The 12,679-nt window shown below is 44.1% G+C and overlaps 5 protein-coding genes across 5 annotated transcripts in view; 1 reads left to right on the top strand and 4 right to left on the bottom strand.

The window, feature by feature from the left end:
* The window catches only part of LOC101640403 (histone H2B type 1-N-like), a 91,029-nt gene that overhangs the window by 58,543 nt on the left and 19,807 nt on the right, over positions 1-12,679 (bottom strand). The gene's annotated exons all lie outside the window — the stretch shown is intronic.
* Positions 1-12,679, bottom strand: part of LOC101637994 (histone H3) — a 145,646-nt gene that overhangs the window by 16,573 nt on the left and 116,394 nt on the right. The gene's annotated exons all lie outside the window — the stretch shown is intronic.
* Positions 5,324-5,704, bottom strand: LOC101639250 (histone H2B type 1-C/E/F/G/I). The gene has a single exon (XM_004712490.2). It carries the CDS (start codon positions 5,702-5,704, stop codon positions 5,324-5,326), a length of 381 nt encoding a protein of 126 aa, XP_004712547.1.
* Positions 6,027-6,419, top strand: LOC101639777 (histone H2A type 1-D-like). The gene has a single exon (XM_004712491.2). The coding sequence runs from the start codon at positions 6,027-6,029 to the stop codon at positions 6,417-6,419; it is 393 nt and encodes a 130-aa protein (XP_004712548.1).
* LOC101640094 (histone H1.4-like) lies at positions 8,548-9,192 on the bottom strand. The gene has a single exon (XM_004712492.1). The coding sequence runs from the start codon at positions 9,190-9,192 to the stop codon at positions 8,548-8,550; it is 645 nt and encodes a 214-aa protein (XP_004712549.1).

Consider the following 12,679-nt stretch of genomic DNA (forward strand, 5'->3'; position numbering starts at 1 on the left):
GTCTCCAGGATCTTGGATCGATAACATCTTGATGAACTTGTAAATGAGTTAAAAATGTGAGTTATACTTTTTATAATGATACAGCCTTGATGTCCTTCGTGTGTTGAGGTGGAAGGTTGGCAGTTCTCTTGTTGGCGGGTTATCCGTAGGTGTGTGTAAAGTTTAGTGTCATTTGTTTATAATATAAGGAGTAGTTGTGGCGCTCTTGTATAGAGAACCAGCAGGGAACCAGAGTGAAAAGCGTGAGTGGATCGACTAGCCCTAAAACAAACAAACAAACAACCTTCACCCTACCCCCAAGCCGATTGCCATTGAGTGTATTTCAATTCATAGGGACTCCCTAGGACAGACTAGAACTCTCCTTGTGTGTATACAGAGCTGTACATCTTTACGGGAGCAGAAAGCCTCATTGTTTTGCCTCTGAACAGCTGGTGGTTTGGAACTTCTGACTTTGTGGTTAGTAGCCCAACTTGTAACCACTAGAGCACCGGGCATTTGCTTCCTGTGGAAAAGCCATAATCTCGCTTCTTAGAGTGGCTGAGGGAGCAACCTCTACAACATCTCCCTGTAATCAAGAGCGTGTAGAGGTGCACATTTCGTAGAGTCGGAAGTGAAATAGAACCATGGACTAAACAAACAACAAGCTCAAGAATCATATTCTTAAACAACAAACAAAAACAAAACAAAACAAACCCACAAACCTCCCAGCCAGCGAGTCAATTCTGACTCATAGCGACCCATAAGACTTACAGGACAGGGTAGAACTGCTCCTGTGAGTTTCTGAGACGGTAACTCTTTACAGAAGTAGAGAGCCTCATCTTTCTCCACTGGAGTGGTTGGTGGTTTTGAACTGCTGACCTTGTAGTTAGCAGTCCATGCTTTGCCACTATAAGACTAGGACTGAAAGTCATACTAGAATCCAGAATGTCAAAGGAAGGAGCGCAATGAATGTTCCATGTCTGGTTTGCCTGGAGAGCCAGCCTATGCTTGCCAGTGATCCAGGGAGGAAGTCACCTTCAACACCGGGTTCCATTGATCTCTGGTCGAGCAGGCAATGTTGTCGCCAGTGGGTGGGCACATCCCTTTGAGGGGTACCTCCATCTCTATATCCCTATAATCCAGCCTCTCTGGTTATTTGCTCTGAGTCCAAATTGCATAAATTCACTGAGAGGATCCGACCCTGACTCGCACCTTTCCTGGTTGTAAAGCATGCAGCACTCCCTTGTTTTTCCACACAACCGTCCACGTTCTGCATGAGCACAGTCAGGTGTTTTGGAATTCCCTTTCTTTGTAAAGGTATTCATGGTTTGTTGTGATCCACAGAGTCAACTGCCTTGGCATCATTCAATAAAACACAAGTAAACCTCTTGCTGCCGTGCTCTGCTTTCAGCCAAGATCCATCTGACATCGGCAATGCTACCCCTTCTTCCATAACCTCTTCTGAATCTGGCCTGAACATCTGACAGCTCTCTGTTAATGCTGCCACCCTTGGTGGAGGAGCTTCAGCATCATTTTGCTTTCGTGTGATATCAATGATAGTGTGCTATAAGTTGAGCATTCTTTGAAATGAGTACAAATATGCATCTCTTCCAGTCAGCTGTCGTTCATATTTCCTGCCATAGACCAATGAGTGCTTCTGGTGCATCAATAGCTTGTGGAAACATTTCAATTGCTGTCCCAGCAATTTCTGCAGCCTTGTTTTTGGCTAATTGCCCTCAGTGCAGTTTGGCTCCTGCTTCTGCTCTACTGTGCTGCGGTCTCTCTGGCCACAGTTCACCACGTGTGGGTGAGCAGGCCCACGAGGCTGCCCATGTTCAGTTGTGGCCCCAGCGAGGCTTCCGCACGGTTTGGCATGCTTCCCCCAAATAGCGTGTATTCTTTGGAGCCTGTAAAACCTGAAACGTCTTCCATTGTCCTTTATAAAAACCAACTTGGGTCACAAACAGCGTGAATTCTTTCATGTGCGAAGCCAGGAACCAAGGTATTTTTCACCCGAAAAATGTACCATTTGAAGACGTCTTAGGGAGATACTGTATTTCTCAGCTGTAAATCCTTCATTCCTCAGATCCAAGGTGGTCTGAGGGTCCTGAACCCATCTTACCAAATTATCTATCCTTAGTGCCATTTGGCTTGGCTACTTCAATAGGACGCGCAAAAATCATGATTGGTGGCCGATGGATTCATCACAATTGTAGGTGTAATTACAGATGAGTTCAGGGGGAAATTATTGGTATGCATGCAATAAGGAATGGTATCCAAGGACTTAGTGCCATTTGGCTTGGCTACTTCAATAGGACGTGCATAAATCATGATTGGTGGCCGATGGATTCATCACAATTGTAGGTGTAATTACAGATGAGTTCAGGGGGAAATTATTGGTATGCATGCACTAAGTCCTTGGATACCATTTTTATGGCCTCATACTGCTGGTCTCCCTCCTCCTGATTAATTTTGCTTTTGTTTGGTCTTTGTTCTACTTAAAACAATAAATGAGTGTCTAAAGATGTATTTGAATTTGGTGTTTCCCTGTAATAGAGGTCATGGCCATGAGAGCCTGTGGAGCCTCGCTTACTCTGCGGGATGTAGTCTGGCCATGAGTTGGAATACATGTACTGGCAACTTTAGAAACCAAACCAAACGCAGCTCCTAACCTTCATAGCGTTGCTGTAAGTCCACAAGGAGTTGGAATGAACTCAAACCAGTGATGTTGGCTACTCTTTATTAAACTGTACCTTTGTTAAAATAAGTAATTCCTTTCTATTTTCCCGTCAGAGTGGTAAAATCCAATCCCTCTCCTGAAGGCCATCGGTCGTTTGCATTTTAAAGGCTTTGATTGTTTGATCTGTATTAGCACTTGAATGTTGAGGACCTCATCTGCATTCGGTTGTGGAGGACCTTAAAAGGCCAAAATCCAAATGCAGAGTTTTCATTTGGATTGAGCCTACACGGAATTCCCTCAGGCAGAATCAGTTACCCTCGGACAGAATGCTTTAGAAAGTGGATCACTTCCACGCCTTCTCCTTTTATCCTTGGGAGGGGCAGTCTCCCTCAGTGGCTTGCCTGGGTGTGTCCTTGATGGAAATCCCAGTACTGGGGACTTCCCAGTAGTGAGTCACCTCCTGAGTACTTTTGTGGGAAGACCCTAGGCTAATCTTGTAAACTCTTCGTTGTCACGTAATGCCCAAGTCCCAATCATGGATCCATTCCCACATGCAACTGTGAAATTGATCTGCCCCCAATCATGAATTTGTGAGTTTCCTTTGTTCCATGCTCCATTTAAATAGCTCCCCCAATTAAAATAATTAAATAAAGTAATTAATTTTTAGATAACTTCCCCACTATAAATCCTTAGAATCCATGGGTAGCAAGCATCTCAAAGGTGTGCATGACCTGGAGTGATCTCCCTCATCTGGATAATGCCTTTGCTTTTCTGTCTTGCTTAGCCTTCTAAGACACTAAATGTTCTTAAATTGAATTTGAGATTTAGGGTCCTCTGTATTCTAGAATAGATCCACTTCAACATCAGCTACATTGATTAACAAATGTTCCATTGTCTCTGTGCTCAGAGATTTCAGTCTGGGTGGGGTTTATCACTATCATTCCAGAAAGGGGAAGAGAGTTGAATTTGAAGACAACCTACAGGCCTTTGTGGTATGATCGTCCCCAGAGTCAACAAGCCATCCTTTTTGCTTGACTCAGGACACTCAAGCTCAATACTGCCTGGGTGGGGGTGGGGTGGGGGTGGGGGTGGAGTGGTGGGGGGATGCTGGGAAGAGCACATACCCATGAAACACTTCTTAGCCTCCATAGGTGAGTGATTCTGAGTTCCATTTGAGGCTTATTTGAAAGACTTCAAAAGACAATGGTTGCAATCTGAGTTCTGCCTCTTTAATGAACTTTATTTGTGATAACCTCTGTGCCTTAGTTATAAAATGAGTTCATTAAAATAAACTTTATTGATGTTTGTGAGAAAACAAATGTAGTAATGACAAAAATAATTTTGCAGTCCACGAAGTTCTTGATGGACACAATGAAGCGAAATTTGGCAATATTCTTTACAGACAATGTAAGGTTTTTTTTTTTTAAGGAAAAATGCATTGTGTTATCAGAAGTCATAATATGAGTGCAGGAAGTGCTGACTCATGAATTAGATTTCCAGATATTAAACATTGATATCACAACACTGATAAAAAAGCATTTAGGAAGAATGTGCACAATTTCCTCTTAATAGTATGTGCACATTCAAATGTAGTATAATGTAAATTGTTTTGTTGAATAATTTAACAATTTATAAACGTGTTACTTTTGTTGGTGTGACACGACCTCAAGTTTAGAAGGTTAAGACAATACATATGCATAATTGTACAATTCAGAAGTAGGATCCGAAGTCACACGAATCTCACTGAGCTAAACCTCAGAGAGGAATGTTGACACCACTCCTTTCCAGAGTCCTTAGGGGACTCAATTACCTTGCCTTGTCCAGCTCCTATGGGCCAAAGCAATGGCCTGGGCTCCCTTTTTCAAACTCCTCAGGAGGCCTTTTCTCTGGCTTATCTGAGGCCCTCTAACATCACAAAGGACCCCTTGCCAGGAAGTGGAGTGATTCCAAGGGAGATTTCCTTATTTTCCTGTTCTGTGTTTGCATGATTACATGGAAACTGTTGGAATAATCTAAGATAATTTCCCTATTTGAAGGCCAGCTATTTTGCAATCCCAATGCCACCTTCCCATGCTATTCACCTTTATCATGCAACCAAAAATATTTGTAGGTGCTAGGAAGTAAAAGTTGGGCATATTTGGATGGCATTTTCCTCCCTAGTATAAGACACAAAAAATGTTTTCTCTATTTTGCTCTGGATAGGGAACACCCCATAGGGACTTTTTTTCAGTTACTTTCACAAAAATTATCCTCTGCCCTAAAGCCTATATAATCTTTTTAGGTATTTACTTTTAGGACCAGAGAAAATCAAACTTAACTACGCAAAACAATACAAGGTCTATGAACTAGTATTGCTCTAGAGCCAGTGCAAAAAATGGTGGGTTCAGTGTGCTCCTTTTTAACCTGTCTCAGCCTGACTCTTAGCGACTCCATAGTGAAATAAAGGTGCACCCTTCCCTCCCTGAGGCTGCAATAGAAAGCTTGGCTTCCATCTGCTGTCAAGTTAAGTTAACACAAGCAGCAAACCAAATTCCCAAGTTGGAAAGTGAAGCAAAACCTGCCTATTACAAAAACGATACAAGTCACAACTCTTTAAGTTGATAAAGTGGATGGCTCTGAGAAGAGCCTTTGGGTCTCTAGTATTGTCACGCACCGTAGTGAAGTTTACTTGGAGCTAGTGTACTTGGTGACGGCCTTGGTGCCCTCGGACACGGCGTGCTTGGCCAGCTCCCCGGGCAGCAGCAGGCGCACGGCCGTCTGGATCTCCCGGGACGTGATGGTCGAGCGCTTGTTGTAATGCGCCAGGCGGGACGCCTCGCCGGCGATGCGCTCGAAGATGTCGTTGACGAACGAGTTCATGATGCCCATGGCCTTGGACGAGATGCCCGTGTCGGGGTGGACCTGCTTCAGCACCTTGTACACGTACACCGAGTAGCTCTCCTTGCGGCTGCGCTTGCGCTTCTTGCCGTCCTTCTTCTGCGCCTTGGTCACCGCCTTCTTGGAGCCCTTCTTCGGGGCCGGCGCCGACTTGGCTGGCTCAGGCATGGTGAACTGAAACCAAACTTCTAAAAGAAGCTGCACTGGAGATGCGTGTGCCGGGAAGACGCATAATATTTGTAGGGCTCCTATGCAAATGAGGTAATACGAAACCTAAAAGTTTGATTGGTTAATTAGTCTTACGTGTAGGATGTTATGCAAAGTAGGTAACTTTGAATCCTCTTTTTAATTGGTTGATTTGTTGCTGCTTGTATTACCCAATCAAAACGCGTGATTTACAATTCCGTTTCCTAGTATAATAGTTCCCTGTTTGGGGTAAGGACGCATATACTTTTCTCATTTCTAGCTTGCTCTGCTACTGAAGCTTAAGATGTCTGGACGCGGAAATCAGGGAGGTAAGGCTCGCGCCAAGGCTAAGACGCGGTCGTCTCGCGCCGGGCTCCAGTTCCCGGTGGGCCGCGTGCACCGCCTGCTCCGGAAGGGGAACTACTCGGAGCGGGTCGGGGCCGGCGCGCCCGTGTACCTGGCGGCCGTGCTGGAGTACCTGACAGCCGAGATCCTGGAGCTGGCGGGCAACGCGGCCCGCGACAACAAGAAGACGCGCATCATCCCGCGCCACCTGCAGCTGGCCATCCGCAACGACGAGGAGCTCAACAAGCTGCTGGGCAAGGTCACCATCGCGCAGGGCGGCGTCCTGCCCAACATCCAGGCCGTGCTGCTGCCCAAGAAGACCGAGAGCCACCACAAGGCCAAGGGCAAATAAATTGAATAAATGAAGGTTTATGCCATTGAGGTTTCTGTCGCTACTCCAAAGGCTCTTTTCAGAGCCACTACATAATTCATTAAAAGGGCTTTCATAATCTTACAAAGGTAGTTGATTGACAATGATCTAATTAGTCGCTTGATCCACTCAGAATTGTGTCAGTATTAACTGACTAAAGCCATGTCTCCCGTCCTAACATTCATACATAAGTTCAGCAAGTTAGCAAGAATTGGGCAGCTCTGGTGGCAAAATAGTTTTGTCCTGGACATTTTATCTTAATGTCAGCAGTTTAAAACCAGCTGTTTATTGGGAGAAACAGGAAACTTTCTAATACCGAAGTTTTACAGTCTGAAACCCAAAAGTAGTTATACCATGTCTTCTGGTATCGATATGGATTGCAATCTTTTAGAAATTAATGATTTTTTTCCCCTTTCAAATCAACACTTGGTACTCTGAAGCTGAGTACAAGCAGCTCGTGTTAGAGAAACAGTTCATTATTACAAAACTGATTCATGAGAGGAGAAAGTCAAGGTGTAAAGAGTAGAGCTGAGTGGGACAGTTTGGATGCAAATCAATGATCTCCATAGCAATCAAGCCTTTATACTGTTATGTCCTGCTGAAAAGAATTACTTTGCATCTCCAAGGCACGCAAATTAGCTTTCACAAGCTGGTTTGCAATGCTACAAAGTGGCTTTAATCCTAATGTTAAACAGTTAAATCATCTACACCCTCTGTAATTTAGATGGCCTTTAGTAAAGCTACTTAACATGGGGCCTTAGTATGCCTTTGATCCCTGCTGTTGCCTTTTGAAGGCAACAGTATTTTTTTCTTAAAACTAATTCACAAAGTCTCAGAAATTGCAAAAATAGTGGAGTGCTTTCGTGAGGATGCTGTATTTTACTTTAAAGGCAATTTTAATATAAAAAGTGAAGTTATCAGTTCAGAGATAAAGATAATGCTTTTAGACAATGTTCATGAAAAATAAGTTTTAAAATGTTTGAAATATACAGTAAGTTTATGGAAACATCACAGGTGGATGACATTAGCCTACTTAAATTTGAGAGTTAAAAACTTTGGGCAGAGGAGGAGGGAGGGAAAAAAGAGGAGCTGATACCCAGGGCTCAAATAGAAAGTAAATGTTTAGAGAATGATGGCAACATATGGCGAAATATGCTTGATACAATTTATGTAAGGACTGTTATTAAGAGTTTTAAGAGCCCCACCCCAAAATGATTTTTAAAAAAATCCTTTGGCTAATTAAATACCAGCGCGTGTCTTTTCAAAAATCTGTAAGAAAGCTTAGTACAGACATCAACATTTAAAATAAGACACGTTCTAATAATTCAGATTTAGTTTACTGAGAAGTCAATGGATAGTGTAAACAAATGACATTCAAAAAATACAAGCGAGGAAAAGCCTGTGAACAGTTAAAAGAGAGAGTGAAGGCTCCTATAATCCACACCAATAATTCCCACTGAAAGCCACTGTGGAGCAGCTTAGGGCCAATCAAGGAATGACTTATTTAATCATATTACTTTCGGGCAACTTATGTTCCAAAAAAACCAACAAAAGGAAATTAGTTAAATTTGTTTGGTAATGGCCCAAAGCTTGCAAGTCGATCAGCAGCAAAATGCTGAGCAAGCAGCTGGGCACGCGCAGGACCCAGACAGCGTGAACTGCATTGCCACCATGGCGCTGCAAAGGACAGCTGCTGATCTGCAAACTGCAGTCGGAGAGACTGGCGAGCGAGATCGCGCAGGACTTTCAGACAGATCTGCACTTCCCGAGGTCGGCCGTCATGATGCTGCCGGATTGTGAAAGCCTACAAAACCTGGATGCCATCTATGCCCAAAGCGACACTGCCATTCCCCAAAAGCACATCAGCTGTTTTCCACCTCCAGGGGGAGTAGATTCTCAGCTTCCTTCCCACATTTCGGCAGGAGCGCTGACGTTGAACCCTGTAACTGTTTGCAGAGCAGATACAGTTTTCTACGAAAGGGTATGTAAAATGACTACCACCTTAGGGCCCTCTTGCTCACCCTTTCCATCCAACCCACAGTGCTGATAGCTCTTTTAAGGATCAAGTGGGTGGCTCTGAAAAGAGCCTTTTGAAGTTTTCTCAGCCTCTTTACTTCTTTTTGGGGGCTGTTTTCTTGGACTTGGCCGCCTTGGCTTTAGCTGCCTTAGGCTTGGCCGCCTTGGCCTTAGCTGGGCTCTTGGCTGCCTTCTTGGTCTTGGCAGCCTTCACCTTCTTCGGGCTCTTGGCCACTTTCTTGACCCCAGCAGCAGCCGCGGGCTTCTTCGCCTTCTTGGGGGTCTTCTTGGCGCTCTTCTTCGGGGTGGCTGCCCCCGCCGCCTTCTTGACCTTCTTGGCGGCGGCGGGCTTCTTGGCCTTGGCCGCGCCTGTCTTCTTGGCTTTGGGTTTGACTTCCCCGGAGCCGGCCTTCTTGTTGAGCTTGAAGGAGCCCGAGGCGCCGGTGCCCTTGGTCTGCACCAGGGTGCCCTTGTTGACCAGGCTCTTGAGGCCCAGCTTGATGCGGCTGTTGTTCTTCTCCACGTCGTAGCCGGCGGCCGCCAGCGCCTTCTTGAGCGCGGCCAGGGACACGCCGCTGCGCTCCTTGGAGGCACCCACTGCCCGGGTGATGAGCTCGGACACCGGGGGGCCGGATGCCTTGCGCTTGGCGGCACCTGCAGACTTACGGGCCTTCTTCTTGACCGGCGTCTTCTCGGCAGGCGAAGAGGTAGCAGGGGCGGCAGGTGCAGTTTCTGACATGATCGTAGGTTTTGAAACCTAAGTAAAAAAAAAAGTCTCTGAGTTGAGCTGCCCGCTGGGCGGGAGTGTGTGTGTATATATAGACAGCGGCGCCGCGCGCTGATTGGTTCCCTGCTCAGTCTTCAGCTTGGCAGCCACCTAGGCTCCGCTCAATCCCGGAATTGTGTTTGTTACATTTCAAGAAAGCAAACAATTAAAAATTCCCGTGCAGGAATCACACCAATTTTCTCCCTAGATGGACCGAGACGGCTCTAGCTTGAATTCTTCGTGTTTTCGTCCTCCTGTTGTTATCGCAGCACCCTCGGCTTTTTTCAAAAGTCCGGGACTCTGGGAGAGATTCAAAGGTCAGAGATAGAACTTCTTGCTTTTCCTTTAAAATATAAACTCTTCCAGTAGTGTCTGCAAGTTCTTGCTCTCTTGTCATGCTCTATACCTTCTTGGCTTTGCGTATCCACAACTATTGCAGGCTTCTCATTTTATTTTACTCAGAAAATCTGTTTCCAATGAACAGAAATAACACAGGCTCTTGCCAGATTTCTCTACAAGAACATCAATAAATGATGCCAGGGGAAAAGGCCCTTTCTGCCTCCCCAATAGCTGCTTTTGTCTGAAAGAGCCTCCTTGGGACTTCTGGTGGTTACCTGGGGAGTGAGTTAAAGTTTGAGGGTCAAGCATTGTTCATATCTCTAGGGAAAAGAGAGAAATGCCATCACTGATGGCCTGCCAGAAGGTTAGTGGGACCTGAATTGTCCTAGCTGTTCCCTGAGGACATCTAATTAAAAAGTTACAAAGAGAACAAGGTGGATCACTTTGGATTATATGTGTACACATGTATATATATATATTTTTTTTTGGCAGGGACCTTGTTTTTCATTAGTTTCACTAGGGGAGATCTGTGAAAATGTTCCAGAGATTTTGGGAACAGAGGGAATGTCACACTTAAACATAAACTGGCAAAGTATGCACATACCAGAATCCAGGAAGGAGTATACGTGAGTCTGCATGTACATACGTGTTTTTATATATGCTTATTTATGTCCCTTGGAGAGAGTGATGTTTTTTACTTATTACCTCTTTCTTATTTGAGCAAGGGCATAACGTTTAGAGTATATGCCAGTTGTTGAGTAAAGTAGAGTATATGCCAGTTGTTGAGTAAGGTACAGATTGATGGTAGAAAAGTTTTTTGATTTTTATGTTCCTCATGCCATAAACTATGATTGCTGTTCATTTATGTGCCTATTTGAAGACATGGGCTCACTTGGTTTCACAAGAACTGGGAAAGAGAGGAATGCTGGAAAGTCAGTGCACAGCCCAAGAGGTAAGGTGATCCGATACAGAGCACCAAGTGACTGGTTGCTGCAGGTAGCACAACCACCATGGACACACAAACATTAATAAAAGCCAATAAAATATTAAAAATTAGAAGCACAATTCAAGTGGGTGAATAAATCAAGGATCCAGCTTGTTAGAAATATTTTTTACCTTGACTGTGAACGTTTCTTCACTTTTTATGAACCTTGAGTATTCTTTTTTTTTTAACCTTGAGTATTGTTAATGTTTTGAAGAATCCACTTTGACTCATTGTATTTGGTTTGCTGCATCACCACCAAAGACAAAGCTATTTCTTAAAAAATTAAATGTAGGCCTTCTCCATGGGAATTTCCCATTCAGCTTCAGGGGTTCATAAGTTGACTGTTAGGTCTTTCCTCTTGCCTAAACGTCCATCCTGCATTTTCAGATATTTTCTGGATAACTGGATGGGTGGCCTGGAGTCATGGGTTGTAGGTGGTGAAGTCATTGGTAATGGTTCAAACTTGGTAGCCACTCTTCTGGAGAACAGGTGAGTCTGTCTGCGCCTGTGAAGATGTGTAGCCCAGGGGTCTCTAGGAAGCAGTTCTACTGTGCGTTATAGGTCCCTCGGAGTTGGAATGGATTCAGTGGCAGTGAATTTGTCTGCATATCTGCTTCTGCATCTACCTACACCATCCTAGAACTAGGACTGAGCTTCTCACAGTAGCTTCCAAATACAAGATAGCCTTCCAGCTGACATCTTAACACTGCCACCACTTTAATAAGTTGGTGGAAAAATGTTAACTCCTTCCTTTTCTTTGCCACCTAAACCACTCAATCAGTAAGGTTGTTGATTTTTTGCTAAATTCATCTCTCCTATTTTTTTTTCTCTTCTGTAGCCCCTCTCCCTGCCCCCGGTTGCCCCCCAACTGCAATCTTGGTTCTTGTCCCAACCTCGCTTCTCATCTGAGTCCTCATTGCTTTCAAGAAATATTCTTTCCGTGAGCTTAAGTTCATATATAGGGTCTGTCTTCTTGTAGCTTTCTTTTTTTTTCTTTTTTCTTGTAGCTTTCTAATCCAAAATACGCTCTTTATTATGTCATTCAGCATCTTGTGTATGGCTTTAATTCACCATTCGGACTTGTAAAAACACTGACCTGGTTTGGTTTGGGGTTTGGTTTTGCAACTCAGAAGCTGGGTCATCTTGGTGGAATTACCCAACATTACACAATGTCCCTTTTCCATTCGTCCTTCTCCAGCTCATTGTCAAGTCAGAGTATGCCTTAGACTGAGCCAGTGCTATGCATTGTAATGATTATATGTACCACTCCTTTTAAAGTAGATGAGAGCTCTCCATTTGCATTCCTCATGATTATAATAACACCTCCCATTATAATGGAATGACCATTGTGACCTAAGTCATGTTGTCAGTGTTTGTTAGCTGCTGCCTATTTGGCACTGAGGCATGGAGGCCCCATGAGTGTCCCTGACCTCTGTTCAACATGAGAGCCACTCAAGCCACCATCAGCAGATGGGTGGTAGTTTGAAGTGCATTGATTGGGAATCAAACCCAGGTCTCCAGGAACAAAGATAAGAATTCTACCACTAAACGTCTACTGCCCTCATTTTCCTTCATGTTATCTGCATGCTTGCCCACTTTGAAATGTCCTTAGCCATTTTAAATCAACTCAGTATAGAGTTGGTCTTATAAGCATGGCAGATAGTGATTTATATAAGACAACTTGCACATGATATATGGATTGTCTGTGTGGGTCTCAGACTTAAAGAAGGTTATGTGTTACATTTTGCTACTGTCTTCTGCCATCTTGCGGACTGAATAACGACCGTTTCCTGTGCCACTCTGACATATTTGATGTGTCTTATTAATTTTGCAATGGAATGAGATCCATACATGGGTGATGGGGCTTTATCCAGCCATATTCCTATTTAAGATTAACAAAGGAATCTGAAACCTATCCGGCTTTTGTGCTTCTTCATATATTGGGGAAATAAAACATACTCCAGCATAATTACTGCTTGGTTATAATGTAGAAGAGAAATACACAGAAAAAGGAAACCAAACAAGCTATCATGGAGTCAAATCAAAGTCGTTGTGACCCCACACAAGGTTTCTCATATAGAATCTTATGGGATAAGACAGCATCTTTTTTCTTCTGTGAAAAAATAGCTAACTAGG

Source organism: Echinops telfairi, unplaced genomic scaffold (assembly GCF_000313985.2).
Source record: "Echinops telfairi isolate 266 unplaced genomic scaffold, ASM31398v2 ScPeMD7_5868;HRSCAF=6743_0, whole genome shotgun sequence".
Lineage (NCBI taxonomy): Eukaryota > Metazoa > Chordata > Mammalia > Afrosoricida > Tenrecidae > Echinops > Echinops telfairi.